This window comes from Caretta caretta, chromosome 14 (genome assembly GCF_965140235.1).
Source record: "Caretta caretta isolate rCarCar2 chromosome 14, rCarCar1.hap1, whole genome shotgun sequence".
Classification (NCBI taxonomy): domain Eukaryota; kingdom Metazoa; phylum Chordata; order Testudines; family Cheloniidae; genus Caretta; species Caretta caretta.
Window position 1 is genome coordinate 48,617,702 of NC_134219.1, and position 26,306 is coordinate 48,644,007.

Here is a 26,306-nt window from a genome sequence, read left to right on the forward strand (position 1 = left end):
GGCTCCTCGGGATAGAGGGAGATGTGGGCAGGTGGGGGCAAGGCGGGGCGGGGGGGAGTTACAGCCCTGGCTCTGGGGTCGAGGGAAAACTCCTGCTGATCAGGGTGGGAGCAGCCCAGCCCCACAAGCAATCCAGGGAAAGGGAGCTCCCCCCCCCCCGACTCCTCCTGGAACCCCAAATCCACTGAGCCCAGAACACTGGTGGGACAGGAACCTCTGTAACCTCCTTTCGCACGCCTGGGGTCTCCCCTGGCTCTGGGGAGGGGGGTGGGTCCAGTGATTGAAGCGGGTTGGGAGCCAGGACACCTGGGTTCTCCTCGGGCTTGGGGGGGGGGGAGGGGGGGAGGGGCAGGGAATCCAGTGGTTAGAACAAGGGGGGGTGGGAGCCAGGTGTGACAAAGCAGGGGATTTTCCTGTGTTTGCATGTGTACTGTGTGCCTCAGTTTCCCTGTGTAACAGCATAGGGGGGTTGTTGCTGCTGGGGACCAGGTGTGAGCCCGCCTGTCAGCTGGGACCCAGACCGCGGCCTGGAGATTGGGGACCCAGTGACTGGGGGCCCCCCCAGCTCGGGAGCAGCTGGTTCTGGCCAGTGGCAGGACAATGGGCTGAGGGACCTGGCCCAGCGTGGCCTGTGCTGAGGGGCACTAGGCCTGAGACCCCCAAGACCTGCCTGGGGTGGGTCTAGACCCCCAATAACCCTCCTGTGACGCTGGCAGAGAGTCCCTGCAGGCCGGAGCCGTGGGAGGGGCCGGGGGGGCCAGGGTGAGGGGACTCCCTGGGGGGGTCCCGGGGGGCAGCGGGGCCTGGCCCTGGAGAGCGCAGACCCCCGCGAAGGGCCATCGCACTGAGGGGGTTCCTCCCGGGGGCCAGGTGTCCGGGACGACACCCCCCCCCCCCAAAAAGCAGCAGCAGGCTCTGGCTTCTGACAAGTCTTTTAATCCATCCTCAGGGCGACGTTACCAAACCTGCCGCACACGGCGCCCCCAGCGCCCACTGGCCCGGCAGGGCACCGCACGGCCCGGACGCTCCATGCAGACAACGAAAAACGAGGAAACGCACAAAAACCGCAAGACGCTGGTAAAACCGGCTCCAACCTTGGTATAAAAGACAGGACGCGGGGGGTGGGGGCTTTTTTTTCAGGATTTTCTCTTTTTTTTTTTTCCTATAAAAACAAAAATGGCCTCGAGTCGCAGGGAACCGGGGGAGGGGGCCCTGCGTCAGCCCGGCCGGGAGCGAAGGGCTCGCGAGGCTGAAATTCTTACAGGACGGGGTCGGAGCTGGCGACAGGCGGGGGAGCCGTCTTCCGGGGGGGCCAGCAAGCCAGACCAGGGAGCGCTGGTGGCAGAGCTGGGATCCTCCTTGGGTTAGTGCCCACGTGGGATCAGGGCTCGGCGGTGGTGGATCCCGCACCTGGCGAAGTGGGTTCAGGGACTGTTGGTGGGAGCAGTGGGATCCTTCTATCGGTGCCAACAAAGGTCAGGGATCATTGGTGGGAGGCGTGGGATGCTTCCCACAGCGGGTGGGTGGGATCCTCCCACCACAGCAGGGCAGGACGGGGTGAACCCTGCTGTCCTGATGCCCCCCCCACCGCTCCAGTCCACTCTTCCAGTGGTTCTCCCGCCCCCGTCCCGCCCCCCGAAGTCTGACAGGGCTGCGGTCCTCAGGGCAGGGCCATCCTCCTCCTCAGCTCTTGGGGTCGCGTGGAAATGAAACGGGGGTGGGGTGGGGGAGGCGTTAAAACCACCAAAAGAAGGACGACGACGCGGGACGAGGAGTGTCGAGGACGCCCCTTATCGAGTCTGTTCGACTGCGGGAGGGAGAGGAGAGGGAGGTTAATGGCTGCGCCCCCAGGGAACCCCCCACACCCCGTCCTGCTCCCCCCTCGGCACAGCCAGGGGGCTGGGCCCCACAGGGGAATCTCAGGAAGAGCCCACGTGAATGGCAGGGGCGGGGGGAAGACACTACAGGCACCGTGGGCCTCCAAGGAGGTGGGGGGCAGAGATCAGCTGACAGGGCCACCCCCCCTCAGTCCCTGCACCCCTCCCTGGGCTCCCCACCAGGGATCCGTGTGCTCGCAGCAATCCCCGGCCCATCAGGGGCTGCCCCCCTCGGCCCCCGGGAACTCACTGTAGGAGGAGATGTCGATCTCGTCGGGGAGCTCGCTGATGTTCACCTCGAAGCGATCCTGCACGTCGTTGAGGATCTTGGCGTCGTTCTCGTCCGACACGAAGGTGATGGCCAGGCCCTTGGTGCCGAACCGCCCAGCCCGCGCCACCTATAGGGATGGGGGGGGTTAGAGCCTCGCGCCGCCCAGCCCCCACGCCCCTCCCAGCGCCGGGGAGAGAACCCAGGAGTCCTGGCTCCCAGCTGCTCCTGGGGGAATCCTGCATCACTGCGCAGGCGCAGAATTCACGTCCCCCGCAGAGAAATGCGTTTCTGACGGGGAAGCGAAGGGAAGCCCCAAGAGCGGCCGTGTGCCCCTCCCCAGCAGTATGTCGGGTGCCCAGGGCAGCTGGCAGAGGGGTAAATCTCTGTGGGGCCGGGGCGGGGGGACCTGGCTGGTGGCTCCTACCCTGCGCTGGGATCAGCTGCTAATCCCGGTGGGGCGGGGGGGGACGGGACTTCCTCTTCCCCCACCCCCAGATTGCTCCCCCGCCCTGCCGGGGGAGGACGGGACTTCTTCCCCCACCCCCAGATTGCCCCCCCGGCTGAAGAAAGCTCTGTAAACTCCTCCCCCTCCCACCACTTCCTGTGCCCATCGCTCCTTAGCTGCAGGGGGAGGGATCCCTGCACAGGGAGCTACTGCCCCATCCACCCAACCCCCACCCATCCAGACCCCCCATACCCTCCTGCTGAGCCTCACCCAGCCCCGCACACAGAACACCCCCGATGGGCCCCACTCCTCTGCACCTGGACCGCCCCGACAAGCCACCCTCACCCCCACCCCACCGAGCCCCAACCACCTTCACCTGGACACCCCCCTGCAGAGCCCCATTACCGTTGCACCCAGAACCCCCCAGCAAGCCCCTGTGCATCCAGATCCCCACCACACCTGGATCCCCCACTGAGCCGCCAGACTGTCCCACACCCCACACCTGGATCCCCCCCCGCAAGCCACTCCACACTTGGATCCTGCCTTGCTGGCCTGCCTGTCCACACCTGGTGCACCTGGCATGGAGGGGCAGGGCCCTGGGTCCTTGCACTTGTCAGGGTTGGGTGCAGTCACCCTGCTGAGTCGTGACCTGGGGGGCAGAGGGGGCTGCACAGTGATCTCCCACCTCTGTGCAGCCAGCGGCCTGAGCTCCCCACTGCCAGGCTGGAGCCTCCACATTTATTTGACAAATAAAATTCCCAGGTTTTTGCAAAACTTGAAAATATTGTGGGAATGTTTTGGCGCAGAATGCCCGCAGGAGTACTCCCAGCCCCCTGCTCTAACCACTAGCCCCCACTCCCCTCCCAGAGCTTGGGACAGAACCCCGGCATCCCGGCTCCCAACACCCCCGCAGGGTGGGACCCAGGAGTCCGGCTCACCCGGTGCAGGTAGGTGTCCGAGTCCTCGGGCATGTCGTAGTTGAAGGCGATGTTGACCCGCTCGATGTCCATCCCCCGCCCAAAGAGGTTGGTGGCCACCAGGATCCGGCGCTGGAAATCCTTGAACTGCTGGTAGCGGGACAGCCTGGGAGGGGGCAGGGGAAGGTATTTGGGGTCACTGCCTGGCCTGAGCCCCCGGCAGCCCCCCCCCATGGACAAAGCACCCCCACTGTGACACTAACTCAGGGGAGTGTCCTGTAACCCCCATATTCCTCATTTACATAGACTTGCGAGCGTGCCAACGAAGCAGGCCATGGGCGGTATCGGGGCGAGGCGACGATCAGCTGAAAGTCAAATCGGGGCACCACGAACGCGCACGACGCCCCGGGAACGTGTTGGGCGGCTGCCCTGGAGCCGGCGGAGGGGCACAATGCCAGGGAGGAGGTACCAGCGCCCGGCTGGGGGTTCGGCCGTCACCAGCCCCCGTCCAGCAGGCGAGTCCCAATCCACAACCCGCTTCGTCTCGGTGCTGCCCGGTCTAACCGGGCTGCGGGGTCCTGGCGGTGACGAGCTCCGACTTCGTGCCCACCCCGGACATCTCGTTTGCAGGCAGGGAACGTATTCCCCGCGGACCTGCCCCAGAGCCTGCGGTAAACCCGCCCGGGGTTGCACAGGCCGGCGCACGTCCGCCTTCCATGGACGACGGTGTATTCCCGGGGTCCAGTGCTGGGACCGGGGGGGTTCGGCTGGCGCGCGGCTCTGGGGCTGCCGGGGGGGGGGTCTGCGGCTGGTCACGAGCCAGCGTTGTGGGACACGGCCCAGGCTGCAGAGTTTGGGGGGCCCAGCGCTTGCACCCCGGGATCCCATCCCGCCCCCCCCTCCCGGAGCCCCAGCCCCCCTCACCTCTCCTCCTGGGGCATGCCCCGGTGGATGGCGATGGCCGGGAAGTTCTGCTCCACCAGCAGCTGGGCCAGGGCGATGCAGCGCTGCACCGACTTGACGAAGATCACCACCTGGGGGGGCGGAGGGAGGGGGTGAGAGAGCGCGCACCGCCCGGAGGCCTGGGGCCCCGTCCCGGACGCCTGGGTCCGCGGGGCGCTACCTGGTTGAACTCCAGCACGTCGAGCAGGTCGAAGAGCTTGCGGTTCTTCTCGTTGTCCTTCAGCTTGACGTAATACTGCTGCAGGCCGTGCAGCGTCAGCTTGGTCTCGTCGTCCACGAAGATCTCCATGGGCTGGGGGGGCAGAGCAGGGTGAACCCCGCCGCCCGCCCTGGGGGAGAGACCCCGCCCCCACGCCCCACCCGTGCCCCAGATACCCTCCCAGGGCCCCCTGGATAACAGCCCGGACGCCGGGTCCCCGCCGAGCCCCCAGGGCTGCGAGCCGTGGGGCCCCAGGGCTGAGCGCTCTAGGAAGCATACTGCCCCGTTCCCCCTGGACTGCTCCGCCCCCGCAGGCGGGGGGGGTCCTGTGGGGAAAGCACCCCACTACTCTCCACGACCCTACCAGCCAGTGCCACTGGCTTGATGGCCCCACGCTGGGGAACGGAGGGGGGGAGCAGCCCCCCAAGACATAATGCCCCCATTCACAGCCAGCCAACAGGGAGGGCACGGCCAGAGGGCACAGACGCCAACCTGCCAGCGCCCAGTGCCCAGTGCCTGCTGGGAAATGGCAGGCAAGGAAGGGGCTGGACCCGGCTAGGTTGCCTGCCTTCTCTGGTGCCAGGTGAGATTTCCCAGCATGCACTGGGCTCCCAGCTAGGAGGCAAAAGTTCTAGGCTCCTCCCCTTGACACAGCCCCCAGCATGCACTGGGAAATTTCCCAGCATGCAAACCCTGAGCCCGGGAAAGCGCCCTCCCCTTGGCGTAGCCCCCAGCAAGCCCCAGGTGAAGCCCCCCTGGGCCGTCTCGGGGAGGAGGGGTTCCGATTAACCCCTTGCCTCCCGCACTCCACTGCCCCCACGTCTCGCTCTTGGTGGGGGGGAGGGGGAAGATTTGCCGTGAGCCCCAACCCCGCCCCCCGAGGCCGGTTCCGAAAAAGGATAAGCCGGATCCTGGCGCCGCCGAGTCTCTGCGAGCCGCCGCCGGGCCGTCTCCGCTCTCGCCGCTGCTCTTCGCCACGGGGGGTGCTGCCAGTCTCCAGAGCGCCGGGGGGGCTGGGAGGGGGGGTGGGGGTCTCTGGCTCTGTGCGTGGTAGACGGAGCACTCACTTGCCTGGGTGTATGGGGCCAGCTGATCCGGAGGCTGCGGTGCCGGGTGGATGCCGCGCTGGGAAGGAAGGGGGGGCGGGGGGGGAGGGCGGGAAGAGGGGGCGCCCTGTTTTCCCGCGCCGGGGGGGTGCCGAAGCTAGCGTAACCCGAGTGATCTTCCGGAAGCTCTGGGGGCCTGTGCTAGGGGCCGGTCCTGGCGCTGCGGCCCGTGCGCCGCCCCGGGGGCGGGGGCGCCGGGGGGGCAAAGAAGGTAGAAGGGGGTAATTACGTCTTGCATGAATTTGCGGCAGACGGGGCGGATTTCCTTGCTCAGGGTGGCGCTAAACATCATGACCTGCTTTTCGTGCGGGGTCATGCGGAAGATCTCCTGGACGTCCCGGCGCATATCTGGGGGGAGAAGGGGGCGAGGTCAGCAACGGGGTGAGCCCAGGGTGGCTGGGACCCCCCACAGGAAACCTGCCCCACGTCCCCCAGCCGTGCAGGGCGGGGTCAGGAATGGGATGCGCCCAGTTGCCCCCAGGGATAACCTGCCCCTGCTACGCTATAGGGTCCCCCCGTGTCCCCCTCCCGCTGCTCTACGGGGCCCCAGGGGGTCCCCCGCTCACCGAGCTGCTCCAGCATCTTGTCGCACTCGTCCAGGATGAAATGCTTGATGTGTTTGAGGTTGAGGCTCTTGTTGCGGGCCAGGGCCAGGATCCGGCCTGGCGTCCCCACCACGATGTGGGGGCAGTTCTTCTTCAGCACCTCCTCGTCCTTCTTGATGGACAGGCCCCCGAAAAACACCGCCACCTGGGGGGGGGCAGGGTGAGACCCTCCGCTGGCTGCCCTCCTGCGCCCCAGTCCCGCTCCCTGCCCCCACCCCTCAAGATGGCGCCTCACGCCCCCAAAACCAGCTCCTTGCCTCCCCCGAGCCTGGCTGCCCCCCCCGCCCAGCTCCCTGCCCCTCACCTTGACACTGGGCATGTACTTGGAGAAGCGCTCGTACTCCTTGCTGATCTGGAACGCCAGCTCCCGCGTGTGGCACATCACCAGCACAGACACCTGGGGGACGGGGGCGTTAGTGCGGGGACCCCCATCCCCACGCAGCCCCAGCCCCCCTCCTCACAGCCCCCCGGCCACTTCCAACCAGCCCTTCCACCTCCCAATTCAATGGTCTCTCCCCCTTCCCTCCCCCCGTCAGTCACCAATTGGTCTCTCCCCGCCCCCCAACACCCGAAATGGGCTCTACCCCCCCAGGCCGTTCCCAGTGGGTCCCGCCCCCCACGTTCCCGGCCCCCTCACCTGCCCCGTGACGGGCTCCAGCTGCTGCAGCGTGGCCAGCACGAAGACGGCCGTCTTGCCCATGCCCGACTTGGCCTGGCACAGCACGTCCATGCCCAGGATGGCCTGCGGGATGCACTCGTGCTGCACTGCAGGGCAGCGGGGCTGGGGTCAGCCGGGGCTCACCCAGCCCCCCAAGCACGCCAGCCACCAGGCCCCACTCCCCTCCCCGAGCGAGAACCCAGGAGTCCTGGCTCCCTGCCCCACCCCGCTCTAACCACCAGGCCCCACTCCCCTCCCCGAGCCAGGAGAGAACCCAGGAGTCCTGGCACCCAGCCCCCCCCGCTCTAACCACCAGGCCCCACTCCCCTCCCAGAGCCGGGAGAGAACCCAGGAGTCCTGGCACCCAGCCCCCCCCCCCCCCCGCTCTAACCACCAGGCCCCACTCCCCTCCCCAAGAGAGAACCCAGGAGTCCTGGCTCCCTGCCCCACCCCGCTCTAACCACCAGGCCCCACTCCCCTCCCCGAGCCGGGAGAGAACCCAGGAGTCCTGGCACCCAGCCCCCCCCCGCTCTAACCACCAGGCCCCACTCCCCTCCCCGAGCGAGAACCCAGGAGTCCTGGCTCCCTGCCCCACCCCGCTCTAACCACCAGGCCCCACTCCCCTCCCCGAGCCGGGAGAGAACCCAGGAGTCCTGGCTCCCAGCCCGCCCCCCCCCCCCCCCGCTCTAACCACCAGGCCCCACTCCCCTCCCCGAGCCGGGAGAGAACCCAGGAGTCCTGGCTCCCAGCCCCCCCCCCCCCCGCTCTAACCACCAGGCCCCACTCCCCTCCCCGAACCGGGAGAGAACCCAGGAGTCCTGGCACCCAGCCCCCCCCGCTCTAACCACCAGGCCCCACTCCCCTCCCAGAGCTGGGGAGAGAACCCAGGAGTCCTGGTGCCCAGCCCCCATGCTCTGACCCCCACGGCCCCCCTCCCCCGAGTGCCGGGGGTGGGACCCAGGCGTCCGGCTGACCTTCCGAGGGGTGCTCGAAGCCGCAGTCGACGATGGCGCGGAGGAGCTCGGGTTTCAGCAGAAAGTCCCGGAAGCCGGAGCTGTGGATGGAGACGTAGGAGCCCTTGACGTCCTTCTTGGGGGGCACGTCCACCCCGTCGCCCCCCGCCTGGTTCTCCACCTCGTCATCCTCGTAATCCAGCAGCTCGTTATCCACGTCGTTCTCCGCCATGGCGGCGCCGGGAGGGGGCCTGCTGAGACTGGGGGGGCAGCGGGGTCAGCCGGGGGCCTGGGACCGGCCGCCCCGGACCCCATTCCCCGCCCCCAGAGCCAGCCTGTCCCCGCCCCGGGATCGGCCCCCCCAGACCCCATTCCCCGCCCCCAGAGCCAGCCTGCCCTCAACCGGGATCAGCGCCCCCCAGACCCCATTCCCCGACCCCAGAGCCACCCTGCCCTCAACCGGGATCAGCGCCCCCCCGGACCCCATTCCCCGACCCCAGAGCCACCCTGCCCTCACCCCGGAGCCAGCCCCCCCCCATACCCCATTCCCCGCCCGCAGAGACAGCCAGTCCCCGCCCCGGGACCGCCCCCCCCATACCCCATTCCCCGTCCCCAGAGCCAGCCTGCCCCCGCCCCGGGATCGGCCCCCCCGGACCCCATTCCCCGCCCCCAGAGCCAGCCTGCCCTCAACCGGGATCAGCGCCCCCCGGACCCCATTCCCCGCCCCCAGAGCCAGCCTGCCCCCGCCCCGGGATCGGCCCCCCCGGACCCCATTCCCCGCCCCCAGAGCCACCCTGCCCTCACCCCGGAGCCAGCCCCCCCCCATACCCCATTCCCCGCCCGCAGAGACCACCAGTCCCCGCCCTGGGACCGCCCCCCCCCCATACCCCATTCTCCGCCTGCAGAGACAGCCAGTCCCCGCCCCGGGACCGGCCCCCCGGACCCCATTCCCCGCCCCCAGAGCCAGCCTGCCCTCACCCCAGGACCAACGCCCCCATACCCCATTCCCCGCCCGCAGAGACAGCCTGCCCTCGCACCCACAGACAGCCAGCCCCCGTTCCCCATTCCCCGCCCCCAGAGCCAGCCAGCCCTCGCCCCGGCGCCCCCCACACCCCATTCCCCGCCCCCAGAGCCAGCCAGTCCCTGCCCTGGGGCTGGACCAGAATCCAATTAGGAAAATCCTTTATCCAGCTAACGTCTCCATGTCCCCCTCAATAGCCCCCCCCCAAGTATGGGGTTCAAACTGGGTCACCCCCAAACCTCCCACTGGTGCTGAGACCCCAAATGCCCCCCTTTTGTCCAGCACCCCCTGGCCCTGCGGACGTGAGATACCCCCACAACTCCTAACCCCAAGGGAGCCATGCAATCGGGGGGTGCCGCTCGACTCCCAGCCACCCCGGAACTAACTCCGGGGGTGTTGCTGCACCCCCACATCCACTTGAGCCCACTGTGCCCTGGGGAGCCGCATGTGTACCCCACACATGCACCCTGCCCCAGTGCGAGCCGGCTACAGAGGAGTGTTTTGGGGGGTCATCCTCCCGCCCCCCCTCCCAGTACCTGGCAGGCTGTTTTCACACCCCATATTTCCCCCCCATGTACTGCTATATAGAATCCAGCCCCCCCACTATAATGAGGTGCAGCCGCCCCCCTAGATCCCACCCACACGTGAGCTCCAGGGGCACTAGGGTTCACCTCCAATGCAAACCGTGGGTACGGGGGAGGCTGGATCCGTACCCCGCAGCAGATAATGGGGTGCAGCCATGCCCCAGAAGCCCCACGTTGAGGGGAGGTCCGTGTGCAACAAGCAATCCTCGGGGTGCAGCCGTAGCCCCCAAACCCCACCAGTGTCCTTTGCAAACTGGACCCCGATCCCTAGCTACAGCCTGCAATACTGGGGGGGCCCCCGGGCTCCCTAGTGACTCCAGACACACAGTGAAAGCCAGGACTCCTGGGTTCTCTCTCCAGCTCTCGGAGGGGAGCGGGGAAGGAGATTACGATTTGGGGTCACGCTCCTACCCCCCCAACATACAGCAGGTGCGTCAGACATTGGGATGCTCCCGTCTACTGCTCCCCAAAACCCTCCCCTTGCGCAGGACAAAGCAAACAATAGCCGGGGGCAGATGCACCCCCCGTAACTCCACCCCCCCCCAGCAATGTCAAGGATTGGGGGGAGCTGCCCCAGCACCCCACACCCCTCCCTGGGGTGTGGGGACAGGAAATACGGAGGTGCCCCCATCTTCCCTTGCCAACCAGGAGGAAACAGGGGCTGCCCGCACCCCACAGCAACCTGCTTCCCAGGCTGCCAGGGGGCAGCCCCCAAGTCTCCACATGCAGCTTGCAATAGATGGGGGGGAATCTGCTTCCACGCCCCCCCCATGGCCCCTACACACTTCAGGGGCCCCGCCCCCCCATGCACCTACCCAGCCTTTGGACACTACCCCCAATTAACTGCACCCCCCACCCTTGTTCCCCCTCCACCCCCAGCACCGGGGAGATCCCACCCCCCACATTACACCCCCCTCCCTCCGCACTGCCGCCCCCACCCTGCACCCCTCCCCCTGCATTGCAACTCCCACGCCCCCTCCCTTATATACCCCATATTGCACCCCGCACCCATGCACTGCACCCCCCCACCCCCGCTTGCAAGGAGCCCTGCGGCTGGCCATAGGCTCCCCCTATAGCCGGGGGGGGGGGCGTCTTAAGCGCCATATTTATTTGTTTACTTCGCGGCCCCCCAATATCCCGCTGGGGGGCGGCGGGGGCGTCCCCCCTCCCCACTCGGCCGGGCCCCCGGGGGCAGGGAAGCAGGACGGGGCCGATGTTCGCGGATGGCGGAGCGGGCCGGGAGGAGGAGACGGGAGCAGGGCCGGCGCCATCTTGGATTCCCGGCCATATAGACGCACAATGGGGAATCCGTCCATCCCGGCCCCCGGGGCCCCTTCCAGGCCCATGATCGGGGGTCGGGAGCGGGAAATGGCCCCCGAGCCCGGGCCCATCGGAGAGAGAATCGCCCGGAGAAGGGGTATCGGCCCCCCCGGGCGGCGGATGCCCCAAGATGGCGGCGATGCGCGACCGATTCTCGCCGAGGCCTCTTACCTCCTGCGGGGGGAGGGGCGCCCAAGTCTCCTCCGCGCAGCGGCCGCGGCCACAAGTGAGCAGCGCCTCCACTTCCGGCATGCGGGGCGGGGGAGGAGCGGAGCGCGCGGCGGCGAGGACCCAGCGCCGGACGGGGCTGTCTAGCCCAACGCCTGATTGATTAAAAAACACACACACACACACACACACACACAACAGTGGGGCACTGTGTAGCATTTCTTTCCCCCGACGGGGACGGACCCGAGCGCTCCGGATTCGCGGGTGCATGTGTTTGATCAGGCGACTGAGGAGGGCACCTCTCCCCGCAGCCGGAGGGAGCGGGGGGATTGTTTTTCCCACGGGGTCCTTCTGGCAGTGCTGGCCATGGGGGGAGGGGCTGGGAGTAGTTTGGTTCAGGCTTCACTTTGCCTCTGAGGCCTTGTCCTGGGCTGACGTCACTGGGGGTCATGGCGCCGGGGGGGGGCAGCCCTCCATGTTGCCACGCTCCTCTCTGGCCATGCTCACCGTGATGACATGTCCCCCTCTGACCACAGCCCCTTGAGGCCACGCTCCCCCCCCCCCGCCCCAGCCACGTCCTTGTGATGTCATGCTCCCCTCTGGCCACGCCCCCTTGAGGGCACGCTCCCCTCTGGGCACACCCCCGTGATGCCACGCTCCCCCAGCCACGCCCCTGTGATGCCACGCTCCCCTCTGGCCATGCTCACCATAATGATATGTCCCCCTCTGACCACAGCCCCTTGAGGCCACGCTCCCCCCCAGGCCATGCCCCCATGATGCCACGCTTCTCCCTGGCCACACCCCCGTGATGCCATGCTCCCCTTTGGCCACGTCCCCCATGAGGCCACGCTTCTCCCTGGCCACACCCCCGTGATGCCATGCTCCCCTCTGGCCACGTCCCCCATGAGGCCCGCTTCTCCCTGGCCACACCCCCGTGATGCCATGCTCCCCTCTGGCCACGCCCCTATGATGCCACGCTTCTCCCTGGCCACACCCCTGTGGTGCCATGCTCCCCTCTGGCCATGTCCCCCATGAGGCCTCAGTCCCCTCTGGCCACACCCCGTGATGCCACATCCCCTCTGGCCATGCCCTGTTATGCCACGCACCCTTCTGGCCACACCCCATGTGATGCCGCACCCCCTTCTGGCCACGCCCACATAATGCCATGTTCCCTATAGTGAGGGGGAGCACAGTCCCCTTCTCCAGCTCTGACCCAGCCGTCCCGACTCTTTGGCCCAAACTGGGCACAGGTCCCCGACTTGCGCCGGCAGCGCTGGCTGGCCCCCCGGCAGCAGCGCCCGCTCTCCGGCCACACGGCAGAGCGGAGACGTCAGCCTGGCCTGGTATAACCACCCCGGCGTCTGAGCCCTCCTTACTGCCAGGCTCAACGCAGACGGCTGCGAGCAACCTGCTGGGTCGCCACGTGGGTTCATTTCCCTGTCCGTTCGGCACACGGCCAGCGCGGAGAAGGTGGGAACCCACGTCAGCGACGGGCACCTGGCTAAATGGCTTGTCAGCGTCCGCCCGATCTGACTGGCGAACGCTGATGGTTGCTGGCTCGCCGAGCTGCAGGCTGAAAGCAGCGGGGTCATCTCGTCCCAGCTCCAGGGTTTGCCTAGCCTGGGAGGGGGCGTTAATTGCACATTTTGTGGTAGCCGAAAGTTGCCCTGAGCCCGCTGTATTCAGATGCTGGGCTGAGCCAGTGGTCACCGCGCTGCCCTGACTTCTGCGCTGCGGCGGGCCTGGGCGCTGTCTTCAGAGCTAGGCGTCACCAGCAAGCGGCTGCGCTCCGTCGCCCAGCTGGCAGCTCCCTTCCATCACCAGCTGGGGTTGCTGCCCGTGTTGCTTTGGTTCTTTTGTGTCCCTAGAAGAAGCAGTAGTTTGCCTGTGGTCCTTTCTGGCTAGAAAAATGTCTCTGGAACGGCTGTGTCATTTTAACGAAGACCTCCAAAAGCAGTTCAAGTTTTTTAACGAAAGGCCCTTCAGCACCGGCCGACAGCCCAGGGGTCCGCGAGACGTGTGGAACCCGTGGCTCCATTGATCACGGCGGCCGAAATGCACCTCCAGAGCAAGAAACACAGAGACGCCGAGAATCTTGTTTATCTCCAACCGTTTCCGGGTTTCTTCTGAGGCAAGACACAGAAGCGGAAAAAGGTTTTGGCAGCAAGGGGGTGTTTGCTGCCCACTCAGTCCGGCACGGACAGGGTTTCCAGTCCGCTCACCGTACCTCACAAATAATTATGAAATTGCCAGCCTAAGTTTTCATCTGCTGGCGCAAAATCTGAGGCAATTGTTTGCGACGTCCTAGCTCCTTTACCCACTGAAGAAGTGCGGCGTGAGTCGGACAAGTGTTCCTCTGTTACACTTAGTGGGGATGCGTCGAACAAACAGGACCAAAACCTGCTTCCTGGTATGGTATTTTCTCCCACTGAGAATCTGTGCAGGCAACACCAATGCTAACTTTCGGGGTGCCAGGCACTGTGGGGAAAGCAATATGTGGCGAAAGCTGCAGGCCAATTTAGAAAGAGATCTTCAGTATTGTGCATAACTGCCTCCAAACGGCAGCTGATGGCCTTCCTTCAGACCGGGGATCGGCAGCCTTTGGCACGCGGCCTATCAGGGAAGTCGCTGGCAGGCTGGGCCGGTTTGTTTACCTGCCGCGTCCGCAGGTTTGGCCGATCACAGCTCCCACTGGCCGCGGGTTCGCCGTTCCGGGCCAATGGGGGCCGTGGAAAGTGGCGGCCAGCACGTCCCTCAACCCGCGCCGCTTCCCCCAGCCTGGCCCTGCGGCCGCCACGCTCTGCTCGAGGGAGACGTTGACACGGAGCCGGGTTGACATGCAGATTGTTGGCTCCGGCCCAGCTCCCCTGCGACCCACCGGACCACTCGGGGTCCGGGCCCTGTCTCTTCACCGGTTCCCGCTCTCCCAGGGTTTGGGTCGTCGGCACGTTTTGTCCGTCACACTCTGATGTTTTCTCCCAAGTCGTTGAGAAAAAGTAGGAATTGTCTGCCTCTCGGCGGGGAGTCCCTGTTTGCTGGGACATTTTGAGATCTATCAGTTAGCCAGTTTTGACGCCATTCAACATGGACCACATGGATGTGAGATCACCAATCTGGGGGCTCAAACTGCCACGCGGCCCCAAGTCGCACGCCTAGCAGTGAGCTGATCCGGGGCAGTGGGGGCGGTGAGTTCTGCGGGACTGTGTGCGTTGGTGAGAGAGAGGCCTGGTACAGAGCCTCCCAAAGCCTGACCAGCGGAAGGGGGTGGTCGTATGGACAGTCGTGCAAACACGATCGGTCCTGGTGAAATGCCGGGGCTGGGGTTCGAACTGCAGAGTCAGGGGTTTGCACTGCAGCGACGGTTGGACAGGGCTTTGCCCGCGCTGCCCCAGCCCCCCTTGGAGAGGGGCTGGTACCCGGGAGCAGGCACGGGGCAAAGTGGCTGCAAACACTGTGGCAGGGAAGGACGCAACCTGCTGGCTGCACCCCTGGACCCGGTGCCACCCTGAGCTCAATGGGAGGCAGCGGAAGTTGGGGTGCCCAGAGCCCAGCCACCTCCTGCTCACCAGGTGCAGCCAGTCAAACCACAGTGCGAGGGGCGGGGTTGGCGAGAAGGGCCCGGAAAGATGGGGATGGGGGGGCAGGAGAACGAGAGGGGAGAAACGATGGTCGCTATCGTCAAAGTGAACCCCCTCTGCTGCACCCCAGAGCCGGCCGCAGCTCAGTGCCGGGTGAGGGCTCCCCCTATAACCAGCCCCCGCGCCCCACCCCAGAGCCGGCCGCAGCTCAGTGCTGGGCGAGGGCTCCCCCTATAACCAGCCCCCGCGCCCCACCCCAGAGCCAGCCGCAGCTCAGGGCCAGGCGAGGGCTCCCCCTATAACCAGCCCCCGCGCCCCACCCCAGAGCCAGCCGCAGCTCAGGGCCAGGTGAGGGCTCCCCCTATAACCAGCCCCCGCGCCCCACCCCAGAGCCGGCCGCAGCTCAGTGCCGGGCGAGGGCTCCCCCTATAACCAGCCCCCGCGCCCCACCCCAGAGCCGGCCGCAGCTCAGGGCCGGGCGAGGGCTCCCCCTATAACCAGCCCCCGCGCCCCACCCCAGAGCCGGCCACAGCTCAGGGCCGGGCGAGGGCTCCCCATATAAGCAGCCCCCCGCGCCTCACCCCAGAGCCAGCCGCAGCTCAGCGCCGGGCGAGGGCTCCCCATATAACCAGCCCCCCACGCCTCACCCCAGAGCCAGTTGCTTGAATGCAATAGACCCCATGCCCCTCCCAGAGCTGGGATAGAACCCAGGTGTCCTGCCCCACCCCACGCTGTGAAATAACGAGGCTTTCTCCACTGGTCACCGTTTATTCACATTTCACGGGCACAATCAGTGCAGGAGACATGCGGGGTTGGGATATAGGGGGACAGCTGGTGGGGAGGGGCTGGGGGTACAGCTGGATGGGACAGTTTGGGGGGACAGCTGGGATATTTGGGGTACAGCTGGAGGGGACGGGTTTAAGGGTTCAGGGGACAATCAGTCCATTAGGGATCAGGGCACACCCACAAGAGCTCTCGGGGGGGGGCACGGGGTAGGGAGCTCTGCGCCCCCGGTTGGGGTGCAGCTGGGGAGCAGGGGACAGAGCCGGGGGGCAGAGGGTGGAGCTGGGGGGTCCATGGGGCAGCCCCTAGGCAGCCACGCAGTAATTGGGGTGGAGCTTGGGACAGGGGGCAGGGCTGGGGGGAATGGGGCAGCCCCTAGGCGGCCAGGCGGTAATTGGGGTGCAGCTGGGGGTGCACGGCGCACACCAGGCCCAGCAGCTGGCGAAGGACCCGCTCCTTGCCCTGGGCCTGGCCCCCCTGCATGGCCTGGACCCGCCGGCGCGTCTGCGACTCCACCTCCGCGCACACGTGGCCCCGGGAGCCCAGCGCCTGCGGGAGACGGGGGTGAGACGGGCGCAGACCCCCCAATCCCCTGCCCCCGACCCCCCCCAACCTCCCCCGCCGCCCCCGGGAGCCCAGCGCCTGCGGGAGACGGGGGTGAGACCGGGCGGAGACCCCCCAGTCCCCTGCCCCCGACCCCCCGCAGGCCCCCAACCTCCCCCGCCGCCCCCGGGAGCCCAGCGCCTGTGGGAGACGGGGGTGAGACCGGGCGGAGACCCCCCAATCCCCTGCCCCCCGACCCCCCGCAGCCCCCCAACCTCCATCACCGCCCCCGGGAGCCCAGCGCCTGCGGGAGACGGGGGTGAGACCGGGCGGAGACCCCCCAGTCCCCTGCCCCCGACCCCCCCCAACCTCCCCCGCCGCCCCCGGGAGCCCAGCGCCTGCGGGAGACGGGGGTGAGACGGGCGGAGACCCCCCAGTCCCCTGCCCCCGACCCCCCGCAGCCCCCCAACCTCCCCCGCCTCCCCCGGGAGCCCAGCGCCTGCGGGAGACGGGGGTGAGACCGGGGCGGAGACCCCCCAATCCCCTGCCCCCCGACCCCCCGCAGCCCCCCAACCTCTCCCGCCTCCCCCGGGAGCCCAGCGCCTGCGGGAGACGGGGGTGAGACCGGGGCGGAGACCCCCCAATCCCCTGCCCCCCGACCCCCCGCAGCCCCCCAACCTCCCCCGCCTCCCCCGGGAGCCCAGCGCCTGCGGGAGACGGGGGTGAGACCGGGGCGGAGACCCCCCAATCCCCTGCCCCCCGACCTCCCGCAGCCCCCCAACCTCCCCCGCCGCCCCCGGGAGCCCAGCGCCTGCGGGAGACGGGGGTGAGACCGGGCGGAGACCCCCCAATCCCCTGCCCCCGACCCCCCACAGCCCCCGGGAGCCCAGCACCTGCGGGAGACGGGGGTGAGACCGGGGCGGAGACCTCTGCAATATCCCCCCACCCTCCAACTGCCCCACTGCCCCCCGACCACCACCACTGCCCCCCTACCTCCCCTCCCATGCCCCCGACCCCTCCAAGCCACCAATCCCCCCAACCCCAGCCCTGATCCTGCCCCCAAACCTACCCCCCAACAGCCAACCCCTCCCCCTGACCCCACTTCTCCGCACCCCCTCTCACCGCCTGCTGCTTCTGCTGGAAATCCCGCTCCCGCTCCAGCCGGTACCCCTCGATCTCCACCTGCGCCTCCTCCTTCGCCTGCCTCAGCCGCCGGGCCTTCCCTGGGGGCGACAGAGAACCCAGGAGTCCGGGCTGGCATCCCCCACCCAGCTACAAGAGCCCCCTCCCCGAGCCGGGAGGGAACCCAGGAGTCCAGGCTCTCCATCCTCATCTGTCCAGGCTCCCAGGCCCCGTCCTTGGTATCGGGGGACCCTTCCTCGATGCCCCCAAACCCAGGGGGGATTCTGTGGGGTCTCCACCCCAACGTCTGCTCCCCCCAGCTGTGCCCCCTGCCCCAGGACTTCCCCCCTCCCTGCTACCAAACCCCACTCCAGACCCTGTCCCCTCGTCACCCGACCCCCAAGTATCGCTTGTCCCCTGTGCCCGTCAACTGCCCCCCCTTATCCCCCCAACCTCCCCCCTACAGCCAGACTCCACCAACAGCCCCTCCCACTCCACCCCTGAACCCCCAGCCCCATCAGATCAGACCCCCTGCCCTGTGGCCATATCCCCCATCCTCTCCCCCCTCCGCACCCCATAGCCCCCATCCCTCCCCCTCCAGAACCCATCCCCCCATGCTCTTCCACCCACCGTCCTGATCCCACCGCCCGCATCCCCTCCCCCTCTTCCCCCCTCAGCATCCCCCATCCCCCCTGCTCCAGAACCCATCCCCCCATCCTCTCCTCACCCCCCCATCGCTCCCCCTCCAGAACCCATCATCTCCATCCCCTCCCACCCACCCCCAGCCCCCATCACTCCCCCTCCAGAACCCATCACCCCCATCCCCTCTTCTCCCCTCACCACCCCCCATCCCCCCTGCTCCAGAACCCATCCCCCATCCTCTCCCACCCACCCCACAGCCCCTATCCCTCCCTCTCCAGAACCCATCCCCCCATCCTCTCCTCACCCCCCCATCGCTCCCCCTCCAGAACCCATCATCTCCATCCCCTCCCACCCACCCCCAGCCCCCATCACTCCCCCTCCAGAACCCATCACCCCCATCCCCTCTTCTCCCCTCACCACCCCCTATCCCCCCTGCTCCAGAACCCATCCCCCATCCTCTCCCACCCACCCCACAGCCCCTATCCCTCCCTCTCCAGAACCCATCCCCCCATGCTCTTCCACCCACCGTCCTGATCCCACCGCCCCCATCCCCTCCCCCCATCCCCCCTGCTCCAGAACCCATCCCCCCATCCTCTCCTCACCCCCCCATCGCTCCCCCTCCAGAACCCATCACCCCCATCCCCTCTTCCCCCCTCACCACCCCCCATCCCCCCTGCTCCAGAACCCATCCCCCATCCTCTCCCACCCACCCCACAGCCCCTATCCCTCCCCCTCCAGAACCCAACACCCGCAACCCCTCTTCCCCCCCAGCACCCCCATCCCTCCCCCTCCAGATCCCACCACCCCATCCCCTTTCCCCCCCTCAGCACCCCCCATCGCTCCCCCTCCAGATCTCCCCACCCCCATCCCCTCTTCCCCCCTCACCACCCCCCATCCCCCCTGCTCCAGAACCCATCCCCCATCCTCTCCCACCCACCCCACAGCCCCTATCCCTCCCCCTCCAGAACCCAACACCCGCAACCCCTCTTCCCCCCCAGCACCCCCATCCCTCCCCCTCCAGATCCCACCACCCCATCCCCTTTCCCCCCCTCAGCACCCCCCATCGCTCCCCCTCCAGATCTCCCCACCCCCATCCCCTCTTCCCCCCTCACCACCCCCCATCCCCATCCCTCCTGCTCCAGAACCCATCCCCCCTCCAGATCCCACCCCCCCATCCCCTCCCGCCCCCCACCCCTCCCGGCTCTCACGTTTTCGGGCTTCTGCCACCTTCTCGGCCGCCCGCTTCTCCGCCTGCAGCAGCTGCTGGATTCCCTGCGACTGGCTCGCCATGGCCGGGCTGCGCTGGGTACCGGGGGAGGGGGGGCTGGGTCCTAGCGCCCCCCTCACGTGTGCTCCCCCCTCCCGACCCGCAGCCCCCTGCCCCCCCAGCTCTGCCGGTGCCCCTCACTGCCGACCCGCAGCCCCCTGCCCCCCCAGCTCTGCCGGTGCCCCTCACTGCCGACCCGCAGCCCCCTGCCCCCCCCAGCTCTGGGCCCCTCCCAGCTCTGCCCATGCCCCTCACTGCCGACCTGCAGCCCCCTGCACCCCCAGCTCTGCCGGTGCCCCTCACTGCCGACCCGCAGCCCCCTGCACCCCCAGCTCTGCTGGTGCCCCTCACTACCGACCCGCAGCCCCCTGCCCCCCCCAGCTCTGGGCCCCTCCCAGCTCTGCCTGTGCCCCTCACTCCTGACCCACAGCCCCCTGCCCCCCCCAGCTCTGCCGGTGCCCCCCCCCATGATAAGGCGGGACTGTTCTTAATGTTTCCTCTGAATAGTGTGGGGGTGCCTCAGTTTCCCCTAGGCAGTTCTTAAGTCTCTAGGGGGTGGGGTGAGGGTGTATGATCGTTGCAGAGCCCTAGAGGGCAGGTGTGTGAAGGGGTCTGGACACAGAGAATGGCCAACACCCTGTTTCCTGGCAACTGATGGCCTGGGCCCTTCCCCCCCTGCAAGGTGAGAGCTGAAGGGTTGGAGAACAAAGGAATCAGGTGACCACCTGGCCCGGGAAAGGAACAAAGCCCAGAGGAGGAGGGGCTGGAGGGGGTTTCAGTTGGGGGCTGGCTGGGACATGGAGTGAAGTGCAGACATGGTTGTCTGGCTCACTGCCCCCCAAAATGGACCCAGCTGAGGGGTCCCGTTCTCTGCACCTGCAAGCTCTGTGTTAGACCATGTTCCTGTCGTCTAATAAACCTTCTGTTTTACTGGCTGGCTGAGAGTCACGTCTGACTGCGGAGTTGGGGGGCAGGACCCTCTGGCCCCCCAGGACCCCGCCCGGGCGGACTCGCTGTGGGAAGCGCACGGAGGGGCAGGGGAGGCTGAAGGCTCCGGGGTCAGACCCAGGAAGGTGGAAGCCGGGGGAGCTGTGTGTCCTGCAGACAGGCTGCTCCCCGAGAGGGGACTGCCCCAGAGTCCTGCCCAGCTTCATGGGGAGCAGTTCCAGAGCATCGCCTGGGTACTCCGTGTCACCCCCCTCCTGACCCACAGCCCCTGCCAGCCCGGCCCTGCCCCCCCCAGCCCTGCCGGTGCCCCTCACTCCCCACCCGCAGCCCCCTTATAATTATTTCAGCCGGCCAGAGACTCGTGGGGGAAATTTTGTTTCCTTTATTGCTCCATGGGTCGTTAGCTCCCCTTTGATTCCAGGGTTAAGGGCCGATTCCCTCCCCCTCCCGCGCTCCTGGGGCCAGGCTGGGAGTGAGGTAGGGACCCCCAGGGGTCTCAGTGCTGTCTGGGGCCAGGGAGTGGGGGGGGGGCCGGCGGGGGTCAGAGGCTCCCGGAGAGGCTGATCTTGACCAATGAGATGCTCTCGATGGACTGGTTCCGCCCCTTCTCGTAGATGAGGTAGAGGGTGGGGGGCTCCCTGCGGGGGTCCCCCGGCTCCATGACGTCCAGGGAGGAGTAGCCGCTGGGCCCCGCCCAGACCTGCAGGGGGTGCTGCCACAAGGAGGTGTCCTTGGCCCAACTCCAGCGCAGGGTCAGATTCAGGCCTGGGGGGGGGGGTGGGTGGGAAGAAAAGCGGGTGAGACGCTCGGAGCCCTCATGTGCCCCCCACCCCCCTGCGCAGCTCCCCCAATGCAGGCCCCTGCCCTCCCTCCCCATGCACCCCCCACATGCCCCATCTGCCCCCTACAGCCAACCCCCTGCAGCTCACGCACCCCACAGGGACCCCCCAGCTCTGCCCCCCGATCCCTCCCCCATCTCTGCCCCCCCCCACGCACGGTGGGTGGCATTGGCCGGGTTGCTGAAGAAGACCAGCCCGCCGGTGACCACGGCTCCGGCCGCCACGGCAGGGTCCACCAGGGTGGGGTCAAAGGTCACGGCCTCGGGCGGGAGGGTCTCGCCGGCGTCCCAGCTCCGGGCCACGATGCGGCAGGGGCAGTGGTAGAAGTTCTGGTTCCGGGCGTTGATCACCAGCGACCCGTCCGGCAGCTCGTAGGGCTGTGGGGGGGAGGGGGGGTTAACCTGGACGCCTGGGTTCCTTCCACCCTGCCACCCGCTCGCCATGGGCGCCTGGGTCCCATCCCCTCCCCGTCTGGGCACTGGGAGCTGCGGGGGCACCGGTCCCGGACGCCTGGGTCCCATCCTGCTCACCTGGCACTCGTCGGGGTTGAAGTCGTGGGGTAACTTGGGATGCCCATAGGGGATCCCGCGCAGGGCCCCCCCCAGGCGCCAGGTCTCGCCGTGGTCGTCACTCAGCAGGCAGTAAATCCCGTCCAGGTCGAGCGTCCTGTGGCCACAGATGATCAGACGCCCCGTGTGGGGCTCGTAGCGTTTCTGAGGCCGTGCAAGGAGAGAGGGGGCAGAGTCACCATCCCCCCAGCCAAGATGCGGCCCCTCCGGGGTGGGGCAGGGGCTGGTTATCCAGGGACCCCGCCCCCTATGCTGACATGCGGCTGGCTCTGGGGTGGGGTGGGGGAGGCTGGTTACCCGGGGACCCCTTGTGACGCTCTGTACCTTGGGGGGACACCCTCCACCTCCATGCTCATCTCTCTAAAATGATCGTGGTGTACCCAAGGCAAAGTTTGCCAGGCCGGGTGTCTCGGGAAGGCTCACGATGCGCGGAGCATGGTGCCTCCAGTCGCTGTTCTAGGGAGGTTACAGGTTGTAATTCCCTGTATGTAGTTATGAGGCTGAAAGCGTGTCCTCGTGGCTTAATGCGGGAGCAAAGGACACCGGCCTAGGCAGCAACAGAAGAATGCGTGAGACCCTCGAGGGAGACACCCCCTTCCTCTGGGCAGCTTGGGAGTGCGATGAGGTCCTGCTCACCCGACTCTGGGGGTCGGGGGCAAAGCCAAGAGGAAAGGAGTAGCGGGGGGTAGCTGTGTTAGTCTGTATCCTCAAAAACAAGGAGGAGGCCGGTGTTCAAGGATGGCTACTTTTAACCAGGTTATTGAACGTCCAGGGAGGTTGACGTGCTCTCCTACTGGCTTTTCTAGGTTACCATTCCTGATGGCCGATGTGTATCATAGACTATCAGGGTTGGAAGGGACCTCGGGAGGTCATCTAGTCCAACCCCCTGCTCAAAGCAGGACCAAATGCCCAATTTTCGCCCCAGATCCCTAAATGGCCCCCTCAAGGATTGAACTCACAACCCTGGGTTTAGCAGGCCAATGCTCAAACCACTGAGCTATCCCTCCCCCAATCCATGTATTCTTTTACGTGGGGACTGTCCGGTTTGGCCAATGTACATGGCAGAGGGGCATTGCTGGCCCAGGATGGCATAGATCACATTGGTGGATGTGCAGGTGAACAAGCCCCTGATGGTGTGGCTGATGTGACTGGGTCCTCTGATGGTGTCCCCTGAATAGATATGGGGACAGAGTAGGCAACGGGGTTTGTTGCAGGGATTGGCTCCTAGGTTAGTGTTTCTGTGCTGTGTAGTGAGTATTTGCTTCAGGTTGGGGGGCTGTCCGTAAGCGAGGACTGGCCTGTCTCCCAAGGTCTGGGAGCGTGAGGGATCGTTTTCCAGGATAGGTTGTAGATCGTTGATGATGTGCTGGAGAGGTGTTAGCTGGGGGCTGTATGTGATGGCCACTGGCGTTCTGGGATTTTCCTTGTTGGGCCTGTCCTGGAGTAGGTGACTTCTGAGTACCTGTCTCGCTCTGTCAATCTGTTTCCTGACTTCCCCAGGTGGGTACTGTAGTTGTAAGAACGCTTGATAGAGATCAGGTAGGTGTTTGTCTCTGCCTGAGGGGTTGGAGCAAAGGCGGGTGTATCTTAGGGCTTGGCTGTAGACAAGGGATCCTGTGGTGTGTCCTGGATGGAAGCTGGAGGCATGTAGGCAAGATAGCGGTCAGTGGGTTTCTGGTATAGGTTTAAACGTAGCCATAATTGAACAAAAAAAACTTCAGAAACAGACTTCAAAGAGAAACTGCAGAGCTACAATTCATTTGTAAACGTAACGCGATCAGTCTGGGCTGGAACAGGGCCTGGGCGTGGCTGGCTCACTGCAAAAGCAATTTCCCCTCTCTGGGTACTGACCCCTCCTCATCAATTATTGGGAGTGGACCACATCCACCCTGACCAAATTGGCCCTGTCAGCACTGGTTCTTCACTGGGAAGGTAACTCCCTTCTCTTCACGTGTCAGTATATTTATGCCTGTATCTGTAATTTTCACACCGTGCATCTGAAGAAGTGGGTTTTTTACCCACGAAAGCTTCTGCCCAAACAAATCTGTTGGTCTTTAAGGTGCCACCGGACTCCTCGTTGTTTAGGAGGAAAGAAAGGACATGATACAAGGGAGAGACGTTTTGCCATGCTCGCTCTCTTCCACCTACATCTACAGACACCACCCCCACCAAACAACTGAAGCGCTGATCAAAGGGGAGAGCCTGGCTGAAGAGCAACCAGCCAGCCTGCGGTGAGAAGCCTCTCAGTCTTGAAGGGCATTGAAAGTGTTCAGCTCAGCTTAGAATGTGTTTTGCTTTTATTCCATTTGTCCAAATCTGACTGGTTGTGCTTTGACCTATAATCACTTAAAATGTATCTTTATAGTTAATAAATCTGTTTGTTTAGTCTACTGGAAGCCATGTGTTCAGTTTGAAGCCTGTCAGAGCCTCCCCTTGGGAGAACAAGCCTGGTACGTATCAATTTCTTTGTTAAATTCATGAATTTCTAGACGCTTGCAGCGTCCAGCGGGCATAACTGGCACTCCAAGACAGAGGTTCCTAGGGTCATATCTGGGACCGGAGATATTGGCTAGTGTCATTCACTTGTAAGTAGCCGGGAGCAGCTTACATGCCAGAGGCTGTGCGTGGACAGCCCAGGAGTGGGGGTTCTCGCAGCAGAGCAGGGTAAGGCTGGCTCCCAAAGTCAAAGATTGGAGTGACCTAGCAGATCACTGGTCCGGATAACACGAGGGGAATGTCACACCCTTTCCCAGCGCAAAGATGCGGCTGGCTCTGGGGTGGGGGCACAGCTGAGTAGAACACCATGACAGAAATTGGGGCAGCTCCCCGAGTGCCCACCTGGATGCCGAGCCCGGGCCCTGGGGCAAACCTGTCCAGGCCAATCTCCTGGGAGAGGTTGCGGGGGCGGCTCCAGGACAGGCCGTCGTCCCAGCTGCGAATGAGCATGGTGCTGGAGATGCAGGGCTGCGGCTGGTGGATGCAGAACGCGTAGAACACGAACACGGAGCCGTTCGCCCGGTCCACGGCCACGGCCCCCAGGTTCAGCCCATCCACCTGCGTCCCGTCATCCACGATGAACGAGCTGGGGGACCATGTCGCGCCTGGGTGAGAGAGACAGCTCTGCCGATGCCCCTCACTCCCGACCCGCAGCCCCCTGGGCTCCCCCCTGCTCCGCCGGTGCCCCTCACTCCCGACCTGCAGCCCCCAGCTCTGCCGGTGCCCCTCACTCCCGACCCGCAGCCCCCTGGGCTCCCCCCTGCTCTGCTGGTGCCCCTCACTCCCGACCCGCAGCCCCGCTCTCTCTCCGCACACACCTCCGTCCGTGGAGCGCCGTAGGGCGATGAATTTGGCCCCCGAGTCCGACGAGGATGATTTCCGGGCTTCAGCGAAGGCCAGGAGAGAGCCGCGGGGCGTCGCCGCGATCAGGGGGACCCTGTACGTATCCACCTCCCCGATCTCCCGGCCACTCACCCACAGCAGCTGCTCCAGGGTGATCAGGGGACTGACCTGCCCAGAGCAACAGGGGCCAAAGAGTTACAGGCTCCCCGGGCAGTCAGGGCTGCCCCATTGCCCCTGGGCTGCAGAGGGCGGGGGGCAGCCAGGGGCCAGGCCCTGGGGCTCTCCCTGGCAGTCAGGGCTGGCCCGGATGCCCCACGGGGGAACTGAGGCCCCCGTTACAGGGAATGGGGAAGGCTCCGTTTCCAGTCCCCAACCACGGGACAAACGCGTGGCGGGACACGGCACCGGGGGCCGGACCTGGGCGGGGCTGGGGGGGCCGGACCTGGGACGAGGAGTCCTTGGGGCACCTTGGAGCCGAAGGAATTATCTGGGCACAAGCTTTCGTGGGCAAATCAGCGTGTTCGTCGCTAAGGTGCCCCAAGGACTCCTGGTTGTTTTTGCGGATACAGACTAACCTGGCTTCCACTCTGACACCTGGACGGGGTGGGGGGTACCGAGGGGCTGTACCCGGCTGTGGGGGTCAGGTGGGGCGGCACCTGGTGGCAGTACCTGGGTGTGTGTGAGGGGGGCAGGTACTGGTGTGTGTGGGGGGAGAACCTAGATGGTGAGGCACAGGGGCCGTACCTGGTTTGGGGCCGCTGGGGGGCTGTACCTGTGTGGAGGCTACCGAGATCCCGGGGAGGACAGAAGGGGCGGCTGTACCCAAGTTTTGGGGGGCTGAGGGGTGATGAGGTTCCGGGGGGCCCTACCTGGGTGGGGGGGCTGTACCCAGGTGCTGGGGGGCAGAGGGGCCGTTCCCGGGTAGGGTGGCAGAGGGGAGGAGTGGGAGGGGGCAAACAGGGCTGTATGGGGCAAGCATAGAGTCTGGGCGGGATGGGGTCAGACGGGGGCTCTACGGGGGGGGGCAGGGAAAAGGCGGGATGAGGTGTGGGTGTCGATCCGGGGAGAGGGCTGAGGGAGAGCGCAGGGGCTGACCGGGGAGTCAGAGGGGCGCTGATCTCGGGGGGGACTGATGGGGGGCCGATCCCAGGGGGGGAGAGGAGAAGTGCAGGGGCTGATCGGGGGGGGACAGAGGGGCGCCAATCCTGGGGGGGGGCTGATGGGGGGGCCGATCCTGGGGGGGGCAGAGGGAGAGCACATGGGCTGATGGGGGGCCGATCCTGGGGGGGCAAAGGGGGAGCGCAGGGGCTGATGGGGGGCCAAGGGGGGCTGATCCTGGGGGGAGCTGATGGGGGGCCGATCCTGGGGGGGCAGAGGGAGAGCACAGGGGCTGATGGGGGGCCGATCCCAGGGGGGGAGAGGAGAAGTGCAGGGGCTGATCGGGGGGGGGACAGAGGGGCGCCAATCCTGGGGGGGGGGCTGATGGGGGGGCCGATCCTGGGGGGGGCAGAGGGAGAGCACATGGGCTGATGGGGGGCCGATCCTGGGGGGGGCAAAGGGGGAGCGCAGGGGCAATAGATGGACGTATA

The 26,306-nt window shown here is 66.4% G+C and overlaps 4 protein-coding genes across 5 annotated transcripts in view; all 4 read right to left on the reverse strand.

Annotated features, from left to right (window-relative positions):
- Nucleotides 1-920: 920 nt before the first annotated feature.
- DDX39B (DExD-box helicase 39B) lies at nucleotides 921-11,198 on the reverse strand. 2 transcript variants are annotated; one of them, XM_048817337.2, is made up of 11 exons: nucleotides 11,091-11,198; nucleotides 8,016-8,254; nucleotides 7,021-7,148; nucleotides 6,688-6,780; nucleotides 6,345-6,528; nucleotides 6,008-6,126; nucleotides 4,634-4,765; nucleotides 4,435-4,544; nucleotides 3,532-3,676; nucleotides 2,128-2,275; nucleotides 921-1,807 (listed from the first exon to the last, which is right to left on the reverse strand). In XM_048817337.2, the coding sequence occupies exons 2-11, from the start codon at nucleotides 8,224-8,226 to the stop codon at nucleotides 1,791-1,793; spliced, it is 1,287 nt and encodes a 428-aa protein (XP_048673294.1). In that variant the 5' UTR covers nucleotides 8,227-8,254; nucleotides 11,091-11,198; the 3' UTR covers nucleotides 921-1,790. The 2 variants fall into 2 exon arrangements, with proteins under 2 accessions (XP_048673294.1, XP_074975735.1); XM_075119634.1 differs by lacking the exons at nucleotides 921-1,807; nucleotides 2,128-2,275; nucleotides 3,532-3,676; nucleotides 4,435-4,544; nucleotides 11,091-11,198 and having other exon boundaries at nucleotides 4,700-5,713.
- A 4,215-nt stretch (nucleotides 11,199-15,413) lies between these two features.
- On the reverse strand, nucleotides 15,414-19,096 carry ATP6V1G2 (ATPase H+ transporting V1 subunit G2). The gene is made up of 3 exons (XM_048817334.2): nucleotides 18,964-19,096; nucleotides 17,114-17,214; nucleotides 15,414-15,997 (listed from the first exon to the last, which is right to left on the reverse strand). The coding sequence occupies exons 1-3, from the start codon at nucleotides 19,043-19,045 to the stop codon at nucleotides 15,824-15,826; spliced, it is 357 nt and encodes a 118-aa protein (XP_048673291.1). The 5' UTR covers nucleotides 19,046-19,096; the 3' UTR covers nucleotides 15,414-15,823.
- A 1,233-nt stretch (nucleotides 19,097-20,329) lies between these two features.
- On the reverse strand, nucleotides 20,330-24,885 carry NEU1 (neuraminidase 1; the record flags this gene model as incomplete). Its single annotated transcript, XM_075119637.1, is given in 5 exon segments — nucleotides 20,330-20,735; nucleotides 20,967-21,186; nucleotides 21,340-21,522; nucleotides 24,217-24,479; nucleotides 24,693-24,885. Coding segments are annotated over 5 exon segments (1,083 nt in total), but the record flags the coding sequence as incomplete, so codon positions are not given.
- An 831-nt stretch (nucleotides 24,886-25,716) lies between these two features.
- LOC125621156 (tenascin-X) overlaps nucleotides 25,717-26,306 on the reverse strand; it is a 66,358-nt gene continuing 65,768 nt past the window's right edge. Inside the window, exon 43 of the mRNA XM_075119123.1 lies at nucleotides 25,717-25,788. Coding sequence (XP_074975224.1) covers nucleotides 25,717-25,788 — 72 coding nt within the window. The remainder of the gene's footprint in view (nucleotides 25,789-26,306) is intronic.

Excerpts from the sequence above, each read along its gene's own strand:
- DDX39B (XM_048817337.2), bottom strand. The coding sequence starts at position 8,226 with ATGGCGGAGAACGACGTGGATAACGAGCTGCTGGATTACGAGGATGAC. Across the intron at positions 6,127-6,344 it reads CAAGATGCTGGAGCAGCTCG|ATATGCGCCGGGACGTCCAG; the intron begins GTGAGCGGGGGA and ends TTCTCCCCCCAG. Across the intron at positions 3,677-4,434 it reads GGCATGCCCCAGGAGGAGAG|GCTGTCCCGCTACCAGCAGT; the intron begins GTGAGGGGGGCT and ends GCCCCCTCCCAG.
- ATP6V1G2 (XM_048817334.2), bottom strand. The coding sequence starts at position 19,045 with ATGGCGAGCCAGTCGCAGGGAATCCAGCAGCTGCTGCAGGCGGAGAAG. Across the intron at positions 17,215-18,963 it reads GGTGGCAGAAGCCCGAAAAC|GGAAGGCCCGGCGGCTGAGG; the intron begins GTGAGAGCCGGG and ends TGTCGCCCCCAG. Across the intron at positions 15,998-17,113 it reads TCCAGCAGAAGCAGCAGGCG|GCGCTGGGCTCCCGGGGCCA; the intron begins GTGAGAGGGGGT and ends CGTCTCCCGCAG.